Raw genomic sequence first — 15,110 nt, 5'->3', positions numbered from 1 at the left:
TTTATGGGGAAATGAAATCACATAAGTGTGTAGTAAAGTATATCTGCCCCGAGTATTATTTAACACTGGCTAGTCTGGCCACCTCCTTCTCTCTTCAGTTAGCCTTTCTGAGTCACTGTTTCATCAGTTAATCACCTCAAAGATTCCCTATGGATTTCTCCAATTTACTACATTTATTTTAATTTAATTTAAATTAAATTTAAAATCTTTTTCAGATTATGACTTCCATAAGTTTTTTGTGATTAAAAATATTCTTTAAGGGCGCCAGGGTGGCTCTGTGGGTTAAGCCTCTGCCTTCAGCTCAGGTCATGATCTCAGGGTCCTGGGATCGAGTCCCCATTAGGCTCTCTGCTCAGCAAGGAGCCTGCTTCCCCCTCTCTTTCTGCCTGCCTCTCTGCCTACTTGTGATCCCTGTCTATCAAATAAATAAATAAAATCTTAAAAAATTCTTTAATGGACAAAAAAGAAAAACTAGAGGATGGCTGATATTCTTAATCTGGAAAAATTGGAATTTTTCCTACACCAAGAAAACAGAATGTGTGGGAACCAGTGAACTAGTGGTTGTTAAGGTCCTTTAAGCTCTGGTTATGTTTCGAAAGGTATGGGAACTGAAGCCAGAGAAACTTAAGGTCATATCCTAGGCCAAAGCAGATCCTACATCTTTTTTTTTTTTTTTTAAGATTTTATTTATTTATTTGACAGAGATCACAAATAGAGAGGCAGGCAGAGAGAGAGGAGGAAGCAGGCTCCCCGCCGAGCAGAGAGCCCGATGCGGGGCTCGATGCGGGGCTCGATCCCAGGACCCTGAGATCATGACCTGAGCTGAAAGCAGAGGCTTTAACCCACTGAGCCACCCAGGCGCCCCTGATCCTACATCTTTATAAAGCTCTAACCCACTGTCATGCCAGAGGTCACCTTAGACCACCTGAGTGGTCACTGAGCCAGAGCAATTTTGCCTCCCCCACAAGATATCTGGCAATAAATTTAAACATATTTTGGTTTTTACAACCTCAGATGTATGGGGAGGTGGTTTGCTTCTAACATCTAGTGGGCAAAGTCTGCAAAGCATCTGAAGGTGCAGAGAGCCCCCTACAACAAATAATTGTCCAGTTCAACAGATAAATAATGCAGAGACTGAGAATCTCTGCTTAGCTGTCCTACTATGTAACTTCTACTTCATTAACTTAGTCACCTATAAATTCAAATTTCAGCAAAGGAGACAAACATTAGGGAAATCTGAATCACAGAAAGATATGTGGCCTAAGATTACTTTGGCAGGCAATGACAATACAGTACCAGGACTTCTACTTTCTAATTACTTACATAGTCACATTCTATGCCTGAAATTCAAAATCCTATTTTCTTTTTCTTTTTTTTTTTTTTAAGATTTTATTTATTTATTTGACAGAGAGAGATCAGAAGTAGGTGGAGAGGCAGGCAGAGAGAGAGAGAGAGAGGAGGAAGTAGGCTCCCTGCTGAGCAGAGAGCCCGATGCGATGTGGGATCATGACCTGAGCCAAAGGTCAAGCTTTAACCCACTGAGCCACCCAGGCACCCCAAATCGTATTTTCATTACATACCATATTTCAGTGGCTTAAAAAGCATATATGGAGAATGGCTTTGGAACAAGACAATCCTGTACTCAAATTCTAGCTCTAACAAATTACTGGCTATATATAAGATCTTAGGAAAGTCCCTCAGCCTTACCAGGATTTCATTTCTTCACTATAATATCAGATTAGTAATATCTACCTCACAGAGTTGTTTTAAGGATTAAATGAAAAATGTATTTAAAACACTGAGCACATCTGTCTAGAATAAAATAAATACTAAATACTGTGTTTAATTTGAAAGGGGACTGTAGTTAAGAGTTAGACTTTTGAAAAATCTCTGTCCTGCTACTTACTATAAAATTTCAACAAGTTACTTCATGACTTTGAGCCTTAATTTTCTCATCTGTGAAATGGAGCTAATACCATCCTTCCCATGGGAAAGTGATGAAAACCAATAGATAAAGTCTGTAAAGCACCCAGCATACTTGGAGCTCAGAAAGTGTTCAACATACGGGACTACTCCGATTAGGAAAGTGGGCCCAATAAAAACCCAATCACATTTTCCACATACAAAAGCCCTCCTATATATGTGAACTATATTTTGTCTAATTTTGTGCCATTTGGCCTAGTGAGAGAAAGTGTTGTTACATTTTTATTTCATAGCTAGGAAATACTCTCTCTTCCTAATCCTCTCTCAATCCGGAAAGTTTTTTTGTTTGTTTATACCTTAAATATATATAATTTTTGTTTGTCAATTAACCTCAAAAAAAGGAAAATATTTTTACTTGATCTTTTTGGTATGAATAATTTTACCTAGGATGTATTTTTGTTCTGTTTTCACCATTAAATTGTAATTGCCTAGAAGGCCTGAACAGCAAACCTAATATTTTCTGGAAACAAAGTCTGAGCTATTTCTTGGCTCCACTAGCAATATTGCCAAGATACCAATATCAGAAAACTCACCTCTTGGCAGGATCATACTGTGCTTAGAGTGACTAGAGGCTTCAAACAACTCTATTTCCTAACTTTAATAATTAGTGCATAGCAAAAAAATTGTACTTTTAGCAGCCAATCTCTCACTATTCAAAGTTATAGTTAAAATAATTACCTAGAAGAAAAGGGAAACCTATTGACTGTGTCTAAAATATCTCAATGTAATAACATAATGACAAATTTACAAGTAATTCGTAGACTTATTCCATTATTTTTAGGTGATACTTCTCTTATTTATTTCAAAGGCTAAGTCACTAAAAATGTTCAAATCCAACACAAAAAAGAGTTTGCTCACCTCTGGAGATTTCTGTATATTCTGGAATACAGCATAGGCAATAAGAGAACTTGAACCGATAACACTGACAGAGATAAAAGATAATCATTAAAAGAAGACTACTAGGGCTCCCTCATTTTTGCTAATGATTTTTTACAGCTTTACTGATATATAACAGATAAAAAAGAAACCACACACTTTTCTAAAATATGGAAAGCTTCATGAATTTGTGTGTCATGCTTGCATAGGGGACATGCTAATCTCTGTATCATTCCTACTGGTTTTGCAAATCAGTCCTGATGACCCAAGTCCTTTGATTTTCAGATGTTATTACTCAATCTGTTTTTTTGTTATTGTTGATGTTACATTTTATTAATCAGAAAATATCAACATGGTAAAGAACAGCATTTCTCCCTGAAGAGTAAAAGCAAATACCCAGGGGGAAAAATGCAGGAAACTTTAGAATTCTACAGTTTTGCTTTTACTAGTTAAAACAGTCATAGAACGTAAGATTAAATAAATTTACCTCAGAGTAGCCATAACAAATTGTATCCACTGTATTGCAGAAAAAACCTAAACAAAACATAAAAGAGAATAAAACCAAAACTTTAACATTTAATATTCAACCTTACTCCAATTTCACTGTTTATTAACTGTCTCTGCAGAGCACAAACTCTTCAGTGCCTAATCAAAATACCCTACAAGTCTGAGACACAGCAGAAAGGCCTCTGGAAAGGCAGGGTGGTTCCTTGTTTCCTCTCTTACTGCTCCATCTCTCGAAAACAGTAAGATAAAAAGAGTAGAGAGGTGGACAGAAAATGAAAAGAGGTAAAGAAGTGGACAGAAAAGAGAGTTGGATGAGCATATTTTAAAAGAAAAGAATAAAATGGAGAAGAGGAAGGAAAAGTTAAATTTTGAGAGAATAGACATGCGTGAAAAGAACAGGTACAAGGAAAGGTAAACAAATACTAAATAGAGTTGACTGATAACTAGAGAGAGAAAAAATAGAATAGTAAGGAGTAAAGAAATAGGAAGAAGTAGTAAAGAGATACTGTGAGTGAAAAGTACAGAACAAGGAGGAAGAAAGGAGGAGCAAAAAGAAAGGGACAACTTATAATCTCACCAAGTCCCAATTGTCCTCCAGAATGGTAGCCTCCAGCAGGAAGGCCATGGGGACTTCTGCCCCAGCTATGCTTACGCAGGCCGATCTTTCTCAGGTTCTGAATCCTGAAGCACAGAACAGGTGGCTCCACCCCCAGCTCTGCTGGGCTCCTCCCTACCCAATCCCGCTCTGTATCTTGAGGACAAGGAAAGAGGTGGTGACAAGTGGAGGAGAAAGCCAAGCAGAAAGAACAAAAATAGAAAGAGCAGGTGACAAGGAAACAAAGTATTAGGAATTATAAGAGGAAGAGACAGGAATAATAAAAAATAGAGAGAATGGTGAAAAGATAAATGGAGCTATAAGAGAGAAATGGAACAGAAAAAAAGGAGAGAAAGGTAAGGAAGAAAAAGGAGGTCTGCTTAACACTTGCCCCATTTAGGGATAAAAGCCTGTGATGGAAAAGAGAGACTGCATATTAAAGCAATCAGTAAATTTTTAGTAATACCAAGAAAAGCTGTGACGAGAATGGGCTGTTAATATCTCACATTTAATAGTAACATCTGAAATCTTCTGTACCAAAATTCCCACCAGAAATATATTACATGACTCATTTAATATACTTGTTTATATATCAAATCTGTGTAAAGCATTGTGCTATAGAAGATACAAAGACAAATAAGAGACAGACCCAGATTTCCAGGAGCTTATAATACAGCAGGAAAAATTACCTGAATGCCAGAATCTTAAATTATCTGCACACAAAAAAATATACACTGCCTTTCATTTGAACAACATTTGGAAGAACTGGTAAAATTTGGACAAGGACTATAGTAAGGAGAAAGCAGAAGGAGAATATTTCTATGTAACCATTTAGCTTTCATCCAAACATACTTTCATACACTCTACAAAATATTTGACTGATAACATAAATTGGATCATTTGCATAGGTTCAGTGATTTAAATATGTGATTCACTTATTCATAGGAGGTTAATATAGGATTCATTTGTTCACCATAGTGTGGAGTAGAAGAAGGGACATCATTAAACAGAGGCAGGTTTTGGTAGGAAACTATTAAATTGGAGGCAGGTTCTAACCACTTTGCTTAAGGTACTAAATAAACAAATAAAAAACACAAGTCGATTTCTGGTTCAGAAATCCCTACTATAAGGTCTCAGGGAGTGTTCTGAGGCCTCTAATCATCTATCCATCTAATAAGGGCGAGAGGACTAATGACAGTCTCACCAAGTGATAAGAGAATGCCTTTGGACAAAGGACTCTTGTCTTGGTCAAGAACAAATCTCAAATTGTTCAAGAAACAACCATGCCAAATCAGTCTGCTGCTCTTGATATAAGAACTTTTCACTTTTGGCACTCTTCTAAAATGTCTTATGCCACTGACCAAATTCCCATTTGGGGATTTACCTTTCCATTTTTCCTCTCTGTATTAGTACCCTGCTTTTTGTATATTTAGCACTATTCCCCCTTGAAATATCTTTTTTTAAAAGATTTTATTTATTTACTTGACAGAGATCACAAGTAGGCAGAGAGGCAGGCAGAGAGAGAGAGGAGGAGGAAGCAGGCTCCCTGCCGAGCAGAGAGCCCGATGCAGGACTCGATTCCAGGACCCTGGGATCATGACCTGAGCCGAAGGCAGAGGCTTTAACCCATTGCGCCACCCAGGCGCCCTGAAATATCTTTTGAAACATAATCTTCCCATCTTTCTTTTCTGCAAGGGCTAACCCAAGCCCAAATGAAGTGGGTGATACTTACTTTTAATTTTCTCTTCTCTTTTTACTTAACTCCTTAGTAAGCTCAAAAACATCACAGCTCATTTAATGTAATGGGCTACTATATTTCATGTATCAATTAAATTAATAGATATTCTTTAAACTTCTACCATGAGCAAGTTACAACTGTGGATACAAAGTCAAAAAACTAAATTAAATTTAGTTTAAAGGTTAAATTACATTTAACCTTCCTAGTAAAATATTTTTATTTAAGCAAAAATTATACTTAACTCAAATAAGATTCCTAGTAATAACATCTACCAATTATCAGGTGCTATCTATGTATAAGACTCTATGCTAAGCATTCTAATTGTCAACAAAAATGTTGAGGTAAAAAGTAATATTCCCATTTTTAAAAAAAGTTTTAGAAACTCCACACCCAGTGTGGGTCTTGAACCCACAACCCTAAGATTAAGAGTCCCATGTTCTACCAACTGAGCTAACCAGGCACCCCACTAATGTTCACATTTTTTCAGATGAAGAAACTGAGATTTAAAGAAGTCACTTCTAATGGTTATAGAGTCATCAACGGTAATACCAATATTCAAATCCAGTCATTCTGACTTCATAGTTTGCACTCTTAACACACACAATATTCTAATGGAGAACTAGTTAATAGGAAGAGAGGGAAAGATAATTTTAAAAATTAATGTAACATCTGGGACACCTGGGTAGCTCAGTCATTCAAGCATCTGCCTTCAGCTGAGGTCATGATCCTAAGGTCCTGGGTTGGAGTCCTGCATCGGGCTCCTTGCTCAGCAGGTAGCCTGCTTCCTTCTGTCCTTCCACCCCTCCCCTCACCCCATGCTCTCTCCTGCTCTCCCAAATAGATAAATAAAATCTTTACCAAAAACAAAACAAAAAGAATAGTAACATCAAGGTAGCTCTTTTATTAGGCAATTGCTTCTTAGATATGACAATAAATGCATAAGCAACAAAAGAAAAACACAGATAAATTGGTCGTTTTCAAAATTAAAAACTTTGCTGCTTCAAAGGATACCATCAAGAAAGTGAAGACAAGCCACAGAATAGAAAGAATATTTAAAAATCCTGTATCTGATAAGGGACTTATATAGAGAATATATAAGAACTCCTACAGGGGCACCTGGTAGCTCAGTCAGTTAAGCCTCTGATTCTCGACTTTGGCTCAGGTCATGATCTCAGGATGATAAGATCAAACCGCAGGACAGGCTCCATGCTCAGCAAGGAGTCTGCCTGAGATTCTCACTCCCTCTCCTTTTGCCCCTCCCCCTACTCACGTGCACCCTCTTTAAACAAACAAATAAATACAAAACAAAATCTTAAAAAAAAAACCCTCCTACAATTCAATAATAAAAATACAATACAGGGGCGCCTGGGTGGCTCAGCCACTGGGCATCTGCCTTTGGCTCAGGTCATGATCCCAGGGATCTGGGATCGAGCCTGGCATCAGGCTCCCCATTCAGTGGGACCCCTGCCTCTCCCTCTCCCACTCCCCCTGCTTGTGTTCTCTCTCTCATTATTTCTCTCTGTCAAATAAATAAATAAAATCTTTTTTAAAAATTCAACCCAATTTAAAAACTGGCAAAGGCTTTATTTTTTTTAAAGATTTTATTTATTTGACAGAGAGCACAAGTAGGCAGAGCAGCAGGCAGAGCGAGAGGGAGAAGCAGACTCCCCGCTGAGCAGGGAGCCCGATTCGGGGCTGGATCCCAGGACCCTGGGACCATGACCCAAGCCGAAGGCAGCTGTTCAACCCACTGAGCCACCCGGGCACCCCGGGTAAAGGTTTTAAAGAGAAGTTTCTCGCCCAAAATAAATAAATGACTAATAACACAGGAAAAGATGATTAACATCATTAGTCAGCAGGGAAATACAAATTAAAGTCACAATGAGATAACTTTTCATATCTACCAGGATAGCTATAAATGATAGACAATAGCTACTGTTGCAGAAACTGTGGAGGAATAGAAACTCATATACTGCTGGTGAGAATGTAAAATACTGCAGCCACTTTGGCAGTTGCTCAAAAGATTAAACATACCTTATATGACTCAGCTGCTAGGTATAAACTTAGTTCTACTTCTAGGTATATACCCAAGAGAAACTAAACATATGTCCACACAAAAACTTTAACACAAATGTTTATCACATTGTTATTCATAAAAGAAAAAAAGGTAGAAACACAAGTGTCCACCAACGGGTGAATGGATAGATAAAATGTAGTATATCCACAAAATGAAGTATTATTCAACAATTACAAGGAAAGAAGTACTGGTGCATTCCACACCATCAAGAACCTTGGGAACATTATGCTAAATGAAAGAAGCCAATCACAAAAGACCACATATTGCATGGGTCCATTTGTATAAATCTTCAAAATAAGCAAATTTATACACACATAAGGAAAATTAGTAGTTGCCTAGGGCTGGGAAGTTAATTTGGGAGAGAATGGGGAGTGACTACTGATGGGCACATGATTTCTTTTTAGTGTGACAAAAATATTCTAAAATTAGACAGTGGTGATGGTTGCACACTTTACAAATATACTAAAACTCATTGAATTGTATACTTTAAGAGGATAAACTGTAAATAGGAAAATTTTATAAGGAAATGACCCTTTGCTGAAATTCATGGTATAATGATTAATGGGTAACATGTTTCTGCCTTTCCTACTGAAAAGAATAATATTTAGAATAAAAAGTGTAAAACAAACATTTTAAGAGGGAACTGAAGATAAAGTTAGTAAGAGAGCACCTGACTGCTCTAAATGAATCCACCACTCCTGGTCTGAACAAAGTATACTCTAGGACTTTGATAAAACTTGCAGGTTAACCCAATAAACCACTGAATAAAATCTGAGAGTTTGTGTAAAAATGGGAAAATTGTTAGAAGTTGTAGAATATCATAGAAATTTCTACAAATTGTAGAAAATTGGTGATAACTAAATTTTTATTTCTAAGGAAAAAAGATGGTAGAATCTGCAAACCAGGGGCGCCTGGGTGGCTCAGAGGGTTAAGCCTCTGCCTTCGGCTCAGGTCATGATCCCAGGGTGCTGGAATCGAGCCCCACATTGGGCTCTCTGCTCAGCGGGGAGCCTGCTTCCTCCTCTCTCTCTGCCTGCCTCTCTGCCTACTTGTGATCTCTCTGTCCAATAAATAAATAAAATCTTTAAAAAAACAAAAAGAATCTGCAAACCATAGATCAAAGATCTCAGTACTGATCCCAAATAAGATTCTAAAATGAACCATCCAAAAAGTGTGCTTCTAAACAATTTTTTTAAAAGTAATAACTAAGTTGGAATGGATTTATTTAAAAAATCATGCCAAACTACCCCGTTCTTTCTTTGGATAGAATTACCATAGTATATACGCTATTTTGACAAAGCATTTGGTGAGAAATTTCATGATATAAAAATAAGGAGAGGCATCTGAATTTGAGTGTCCAAATCTTGATTTTGGCTTGGGTTGTAATCTCAGGCTCATAGGTGCATCAGGCTCCGCACTCAGCAGGAGGTCTGCTTGGGATTCTCTCTCTCCCTCTGCTCCTCCCCCTGCTCATTCTCTCTCTCTCTCTCTCTCAAATAAATAATATCTTAAAAAATAATAATGAGGGGTGCCTTGGTGACTCAGTTGGTTGGGCGACTGCCTTTGGCTCAGGTCATGATCCTGGAGCCCTGGGATCGAGTCCCACATTGGGCTCCCAGCTCCATGAGGAGTCTGCTTCTCCCTCTGACCCTCTCCCTTGTCATTCTCTCTCACTCTCTATCAAATACATAAATAAAATCTTTTAAAAAAATTTAAAATAACAATAATAATAATGAGGGGGTGCCTGTGTTGCTCAGTTGGTTAAGCATCTGCCTTCGGCTCAGGTCCTGATCTTAGGGTCCTGGGATCTAGGCCTGCATTGGGTTCCCTGCTCAGCGGGAAGTCTGCTTCTTCCTCCCCCCTCCCTCTACCCCATTCCAGCTCTCTCCTCAAATAAATAAATAAAATCTGAAAAAAAGAAGAAAAAAAAAGGAAATACAGGCCAAGTGGAAGCACAATTAACAGCATTCCTTGCACAAATAAGCCTAAGGGAGAGTTAACTAAATGATCAATATCAACTTAGAAATGACTTCTAGTGGGGTTAATCAGCATTCTGACTTGGCACAGTTCTGTAAAACACTTTCATTAATGACTTCAGAGAAAATATAGTGGGCACATTTATCAGTGTGTGTGTTAAGTTGCATAACAACTTTCCACAAATTTAGTGACTTAGAACACACATTATCTCACAGCTTCTGTGGATCAGGAGTATAAGAATAGCTTAGTTGGGTCTTCTGTTTCAAGGTCTCTCACAAGGCTTAATCAAGATTATCAACCAGGGCGGAGTCTCATCTGAAGGCTCAAATGGGGAAGGATTATGCTTTCAAGTTCACAAAGTTGTTGGTCTAACACAGTTCTTCCAGGGTTGTTGATCAAACACTTCACTCAGTTCTTCACCACATGGATTTCTGCAAGATATCTTCCAATCAAGATGGAAGTCAGAACCTTATGCAACAAAATCGCTTTAGTGACATTCTATCACCACTTCTGTATTCTCTTGACCACATATCTTCCCAACAGCCAAGGAGAAAGGATCACATGAGAGGGTAAATATCAAAAGGCAGGGATTATTGGAGACTATCTTAGGGTCTGCCACTGTGTTTTCATCCAATGTATCAAGTACTTTCCCAATTCAGGTAATTTATAATAGCGTTCCTCTTTCTGCAATGTTCTTCCCCCAGATAATCACAAGACTAGCTCCTTCTCATCCTTCAAGTATCAGCTTAAAAGTCATTACCTCTGAGATGTAACATTTATCAAATTCCAAAATATCATGTTTGTTTTTGCTGTCTGCTTTCCCCTAGTAGACTGGAACATCCTTGAGGACAGGCAACTTACCTCTCTGATTCACTCTAATATCTTCAATACCTAAAAAAGTGCCAAAAATAGGTACTCAGTATTTATTGAATGAATGTACTCAAGTTGTGGGAGGTAGAGGACAGATTTAAGATCTAATAAGACCTAAATACTTTAGAATAATGAGTTTCATTTAACAAGATAAAAGTTAATGGAAATAAAGGTATATTGTCCTTGCATCTAAAACACCAACTGGACAAAGATTAGTATGAAAAGTAGCAACATTTTACTTTAAAAATCTAGAGCAGTGCTAGCCAATAAAAATATAAGTTACAGACGTAATCTAAAAGTTTCCGGTGGGGGTGTCTGGGTGGTTCGGTGAGCTAAGCATCTGCCTTGTGGTCAGGTCATGATCCCGGAGTCCTGGGATGAAGTCCCATATCAGGCTTCCTGCTCAACAGGGAATCTGCTTCTCCCTCTGCCCTTTACCCTGCCTATGCTCTCTTGCTAACTCTCTCTCTCAAATAAATAAAATCTTAAAATAAATAAATAAATAAATAAATAAATAAAAGATTCTAGTGACCACAATAAAAAAGCAAAAACAGATGAAATTTTAATAATAAATTTTACTTAACCTAAATATCCAAATTTTGTCCAACATGCAATCAATATAGAAAATCACTGATATAGGGGCACCTGGGTGGCTCAGTGGGTTGGGCCGCTGCCTTCGGCTCAGGTCATGATCTCAGGGTCCTGGGATCGAGTCCCGCATCGGGCTCTCTGCTCGGTGGGGAGCCTGCTTCCTCCTCTCTCTCTCTCTCTGCCTGCCTCTCTGCCTACTTGTGATCTCTATCTGTCAAATAAATAAAATCTTTAAAAAAAAAAAAAAGAAAGAAAATCACTGATATATTTTACATTTGTAATTTTGATCTTCGAAATTGTTTTATAACATCTCAATTCAGAACAGCCACATTTCAAGAGTTTAGTAGCTATATGTGATATTATAAATATCATTTTTATTTAGACTCTTTAATTTATAACTAGATGTTGGAGGCTCTTGCATTTGGATTTTATCCTACAAAAATGTCACTATAAATTTCTATAATCAAGCAAATTTCCAAGAAAAGAAATGGTATGACATAATAACCATTATAGGTAGTCTTAAGCGAATTATGTACTATATGGCAGATACTATTGTAAATGCTTTATAACTAGTGTTAACTAATTAAATTAGTGTGAATTAATTTAATCCACTCACAATCCTATAAGAAAAGTATTACTATTATCCCTATTTTATGTGATTATAATTACACGTTGGCAGTGTGCAGGAAAGACTGAAGGGGGAAGAGATTGGCAAGAGTTAGGTTACTTTTATTTACTTACTTATATTCCACTTTGACCTAGATAGTATTTCAGGTGGCTTATAAGAGTATGAAAATAAGACAAATTAACATGAATTCAAAGTGGGACAAAAGTGTGGAGGCCAAGAAAAACAAGGCTGTACCCACCTGGAGTCTAAGTACAGCCATCTTGACAAAGCAAAAGCTGGCACCTTACACTCCCTCTCCACCCGCTCCCCTCCCCTCGGTAGTATGTGTGACATTCCTCAGCCACCCCTGGCTGCCCTAAAAGAAATACAAATAGTTAACTTGCAGAGATCACAATCCTGTAAGACAGGAGTCTCCCTCGGTTTAGAAATGTCCTAGAGAGGGGCGCCTGGGTGGCTCAGTGGGTTGAGCCTCTGCCTTCAGCTCAGGTCATAATCTCAGGGTTCTGGGATCGAGTCCTGCATCAGGCTCTCTGCTCAACAGGGAGCCTGCTTCCCTCTCTCTCTCTCTGCCTGCCTCTCCATCTACTTGTGATTTCTGTCAAATAAATAAATAAAATCTTAAAAAAAAAAAAAAAAAAGAAAAGAAATGTCCTAGAGAGGGGCACCTGGGTGGCTCAGTGTAAAGCCTCTGCCTTAGGCTCAGGTCATGATCCCATGATCCCATGATCCCAGGGTCCTGGGATCGAGCTCCACATCGGACTCTCTGCTCAGCGGGGAGCCTGCTTCTCCCTCTCTCTCTCTGCCTGCCTCTCTGCCTACTTGTGATCTCTCTCTCTTACATGAAGAAGTAAAAAATCTTTAGGAAAAAAAAAAACACACAAAAAAACAAATGTCTTAGAGATATGACAACAGCCCAGTTTTCAGAGGCAAATAACTCAGTTCCCCAAGCCCTATTGTCGCCCTCCCCACCATAAAACTGAAGGAGGCTGAGGCAGAAGCAAATGTAAATAAAGTTAAATTTCTTCTAAACCCAAATCTCACTAACAAGGACACCTGATAGGAAAGTGTGAAACTTTATCTCTAAACCTCCAAGATAGTGTCAGCAATCATTCCCAAGCATATGACCCACGGATATACATCTAAAGGGTCTCAGGAGATTTTTTTTTTAAGATTTTATTTATTTGACAGAGAGAGATCACAAGTAAGCAGAGAGGCAGGCAGAGAGAGAGGAGGAAGCAGGCTCCCCACTGAGCAGAGAGCCCGATGTGGGGCTCAATCCCAGGACCCTGAGATCATGACCCGACCGAAGGCAGAGGCTCAACCCACTGAGCCACCAGGCGCCCCTCATGAGAAGATTTTTATTTCTAGTAACAAATAACCTTTCTCCCAACAATAGCTAGCCCCTCGAGGGCCTGGAGACCTTGCTTCCAAAATTTCTTACAGAGACTTACATCATCCCCTTTGTCCTCACCCACCGAAGAGTCCACCCCTACTCTGCCTTTAAAAACTCTGACTATAATCTGGTTCGGGGTCCAAGTCCCTACTCTGCTGTGTCGGGTATACTTGGGGCCAAGCATGTCACCTCAAGGTCCAAGTCCCTACTCTTCTATGTCGGGTATACTTGGGACCAAGCTTAAGCTTGTCAAATAAACCCTCGTGTGATCACATCGGTGTCGGCTCCTTGGTGGTCTCTCAGACGCGAAAACTCAGGCATAACAAAAAGAAGAAAAACATCTCTGTTTAAACAATTTGATCCACAGATGTTAAAATCTCTAAGATTTTTTAATGTTACTTCATTGAAAAAACAATATTAAAATAACAGAAATCCGTGTTTCCTACAATCTCATCAGCTAGTCGGAATGTCCTTTTTATTTTTGTTACTTTAAGTCCTTGTCCCTATACATATTCAATTTCTATCCATTTGTAGTAACTCTATAGCTAGTATTTTATATTCTATATTTTTCTCAACATTATTCCATAATAATTTTATTCTCTTTTGTTAGTCTTATTTTCTTTCTCTTCATTCCTCTAGACTGTAACCAATGCTAAAAGCCTAACGTATTTCTCTGCATCTTTCTCTATGCTTGTTAAAATATATCCAAATAGAGACAAAGGACACAGTCCCTCTTTGGGTTGCTGGAAGGAAGCACAAAGGAACAGCTGAAAAAGAAAACTAAAACCACCCCTCAGGGCACAGCAACAACCCTAACAAGACCTCCCACCAGCCCAGACCACCCAGATCTTTTGAGCTAAACCCCAGAAGGACCTTGGAGTGACCACTGGAATAACCTGCAATTATCTTTACCTCATTATAATACTAAAATCTCTGCCTAAGGAGGAGCCTCCACCTCATTTACGTAACATACAAAGTGTTTATAGGATTTTATGCCTGCCTCTACATACAGTGACAAGGCTTTCCTATCTAAATATTCATCCTGGGGTGCCTGGCTGGCTCAGTAGGGAGAGCATGCAATTGGTGAGTTAGAGCCTCATGTTGGGTATAGAGTTACTAAAAAACAAATAAATAAAAACTATTCATCCTCACCCTAAACAAAAAGCACCCATTCACCCTCCCTTGGGGTGAATTCACAGCTTTAGAAGCTATTTCCCATGATCTCTTTATTTGCTGCATATGAAGTTTACTTTATGCAATAAAAAAAAAAAAACCACATCCAAATGCATACATACATAATAGGGGTTATTATGTTTATGTTATGTTTTAGTTACAGGATTTTAAAAATGGAATCACATATTTCTGTACACATTTCTTTTCTCATCTAGTATTTCATGGAAATAGTTCTAACCCATTCTGATAGCTGTATAATATTCTATATAAGATCATTTCTCTAGGGGCACCTGGCTGACTCAGTCAGTAGAGTTCAACTCTTGATCTTGGGGTCTTGAATTCAGATCCCACACTGGGCATTGAGCCTACTTTTAAAAAAGACAAACATCATTTATCCAACACTTACTCTTGTGAGTTGTCCTTAGGTTTTTTCTTTTCTTCTTTTTTTCATCTACAAACAATGCTGCAATAAATATTCCTAATCTCTGCACTTATAACCTCCTGCTATGCTGATGACTTTGCTATTAAAGAATAAATTCTAGAGTGGAATTCTTTAAGTTCTCAAATATTTCAGTTCTTTCTCACCCCAGAACCTTTGCACTTGCTCTTTTCTTTTCCTAAAATCCTTCCTAACATACACCAATTTGCAATTTCATATTGATTTATAATTAATATTTTTTGTCATTACATGAGCCTAAGTTC

The 15,110-nt window shown here is 38.2% G+C and overlaps 1 protein-coding gene and 1 non-coding gene across 8 annotated transcripts in view; both read right to left on the bottom strand.

Annotated features, from left to right (window-relative positions):
- TMEM116 (transmembrane protein 116) overlaps nt 1–15,110 on the bottom strand; it is a 75,597-nt gene that overhangs the window by 54,947 nt on the left and 5,540 nt on the right. For 3 of the 7 annotated variants that reach the window (XM_059140239.1, XM_059140242.1, XM_059140243.1), the window contains exons 2-3: nt 3,347–3,393; nt 2,842–2,905 (exon numbers count right to left, since the gene is read on the bottom strand). In XM_059140239.1, the coding sequence (XP_058996222.1) occupies nt 2,842–2,905; nt 3,347–3,393 (111 nt within the window). Of the gene's footprint in view, nt 1–2,841; nt 2,906–3,346; nt 3,394–3,943; nt 4,070–10,614; nt 10,645–15,110 lie in introns of those variants that run through there. The other 4 variants (XM_059140245.1, XM_059140244.1, XM_059140240.1 and 1 more) reach the window with 2 other exon arrangements.
- LOC131811972 (U6 spliceosomal RNA) lies at nt 3,024–3,126 on the bottom strand. Its single transcript, XR_009346211.1, has one exon. It is a non-coding gene; the product is annotated as a U6 spliceosomal RNA (small nuclear RNA).

The sequence above is a fragment of the Mustela lutreola genome, chromosome 11 (genome assembly GCF_030435805.1).
Source record: "Mustela lutreola isolate mMusLut2 chromosome 11, mMusLut2.pri, whole genome shotgun sequence".
Taxonomy (NCBI): Eukaryota; Metazoa; Chordata; class Mammalia; order Carnivora; family Mustelidae; genus Mustela; species Mustela lutreola.
This window is presented reverse-complemented; position numbering and strand designations above follow the sequence as displayed.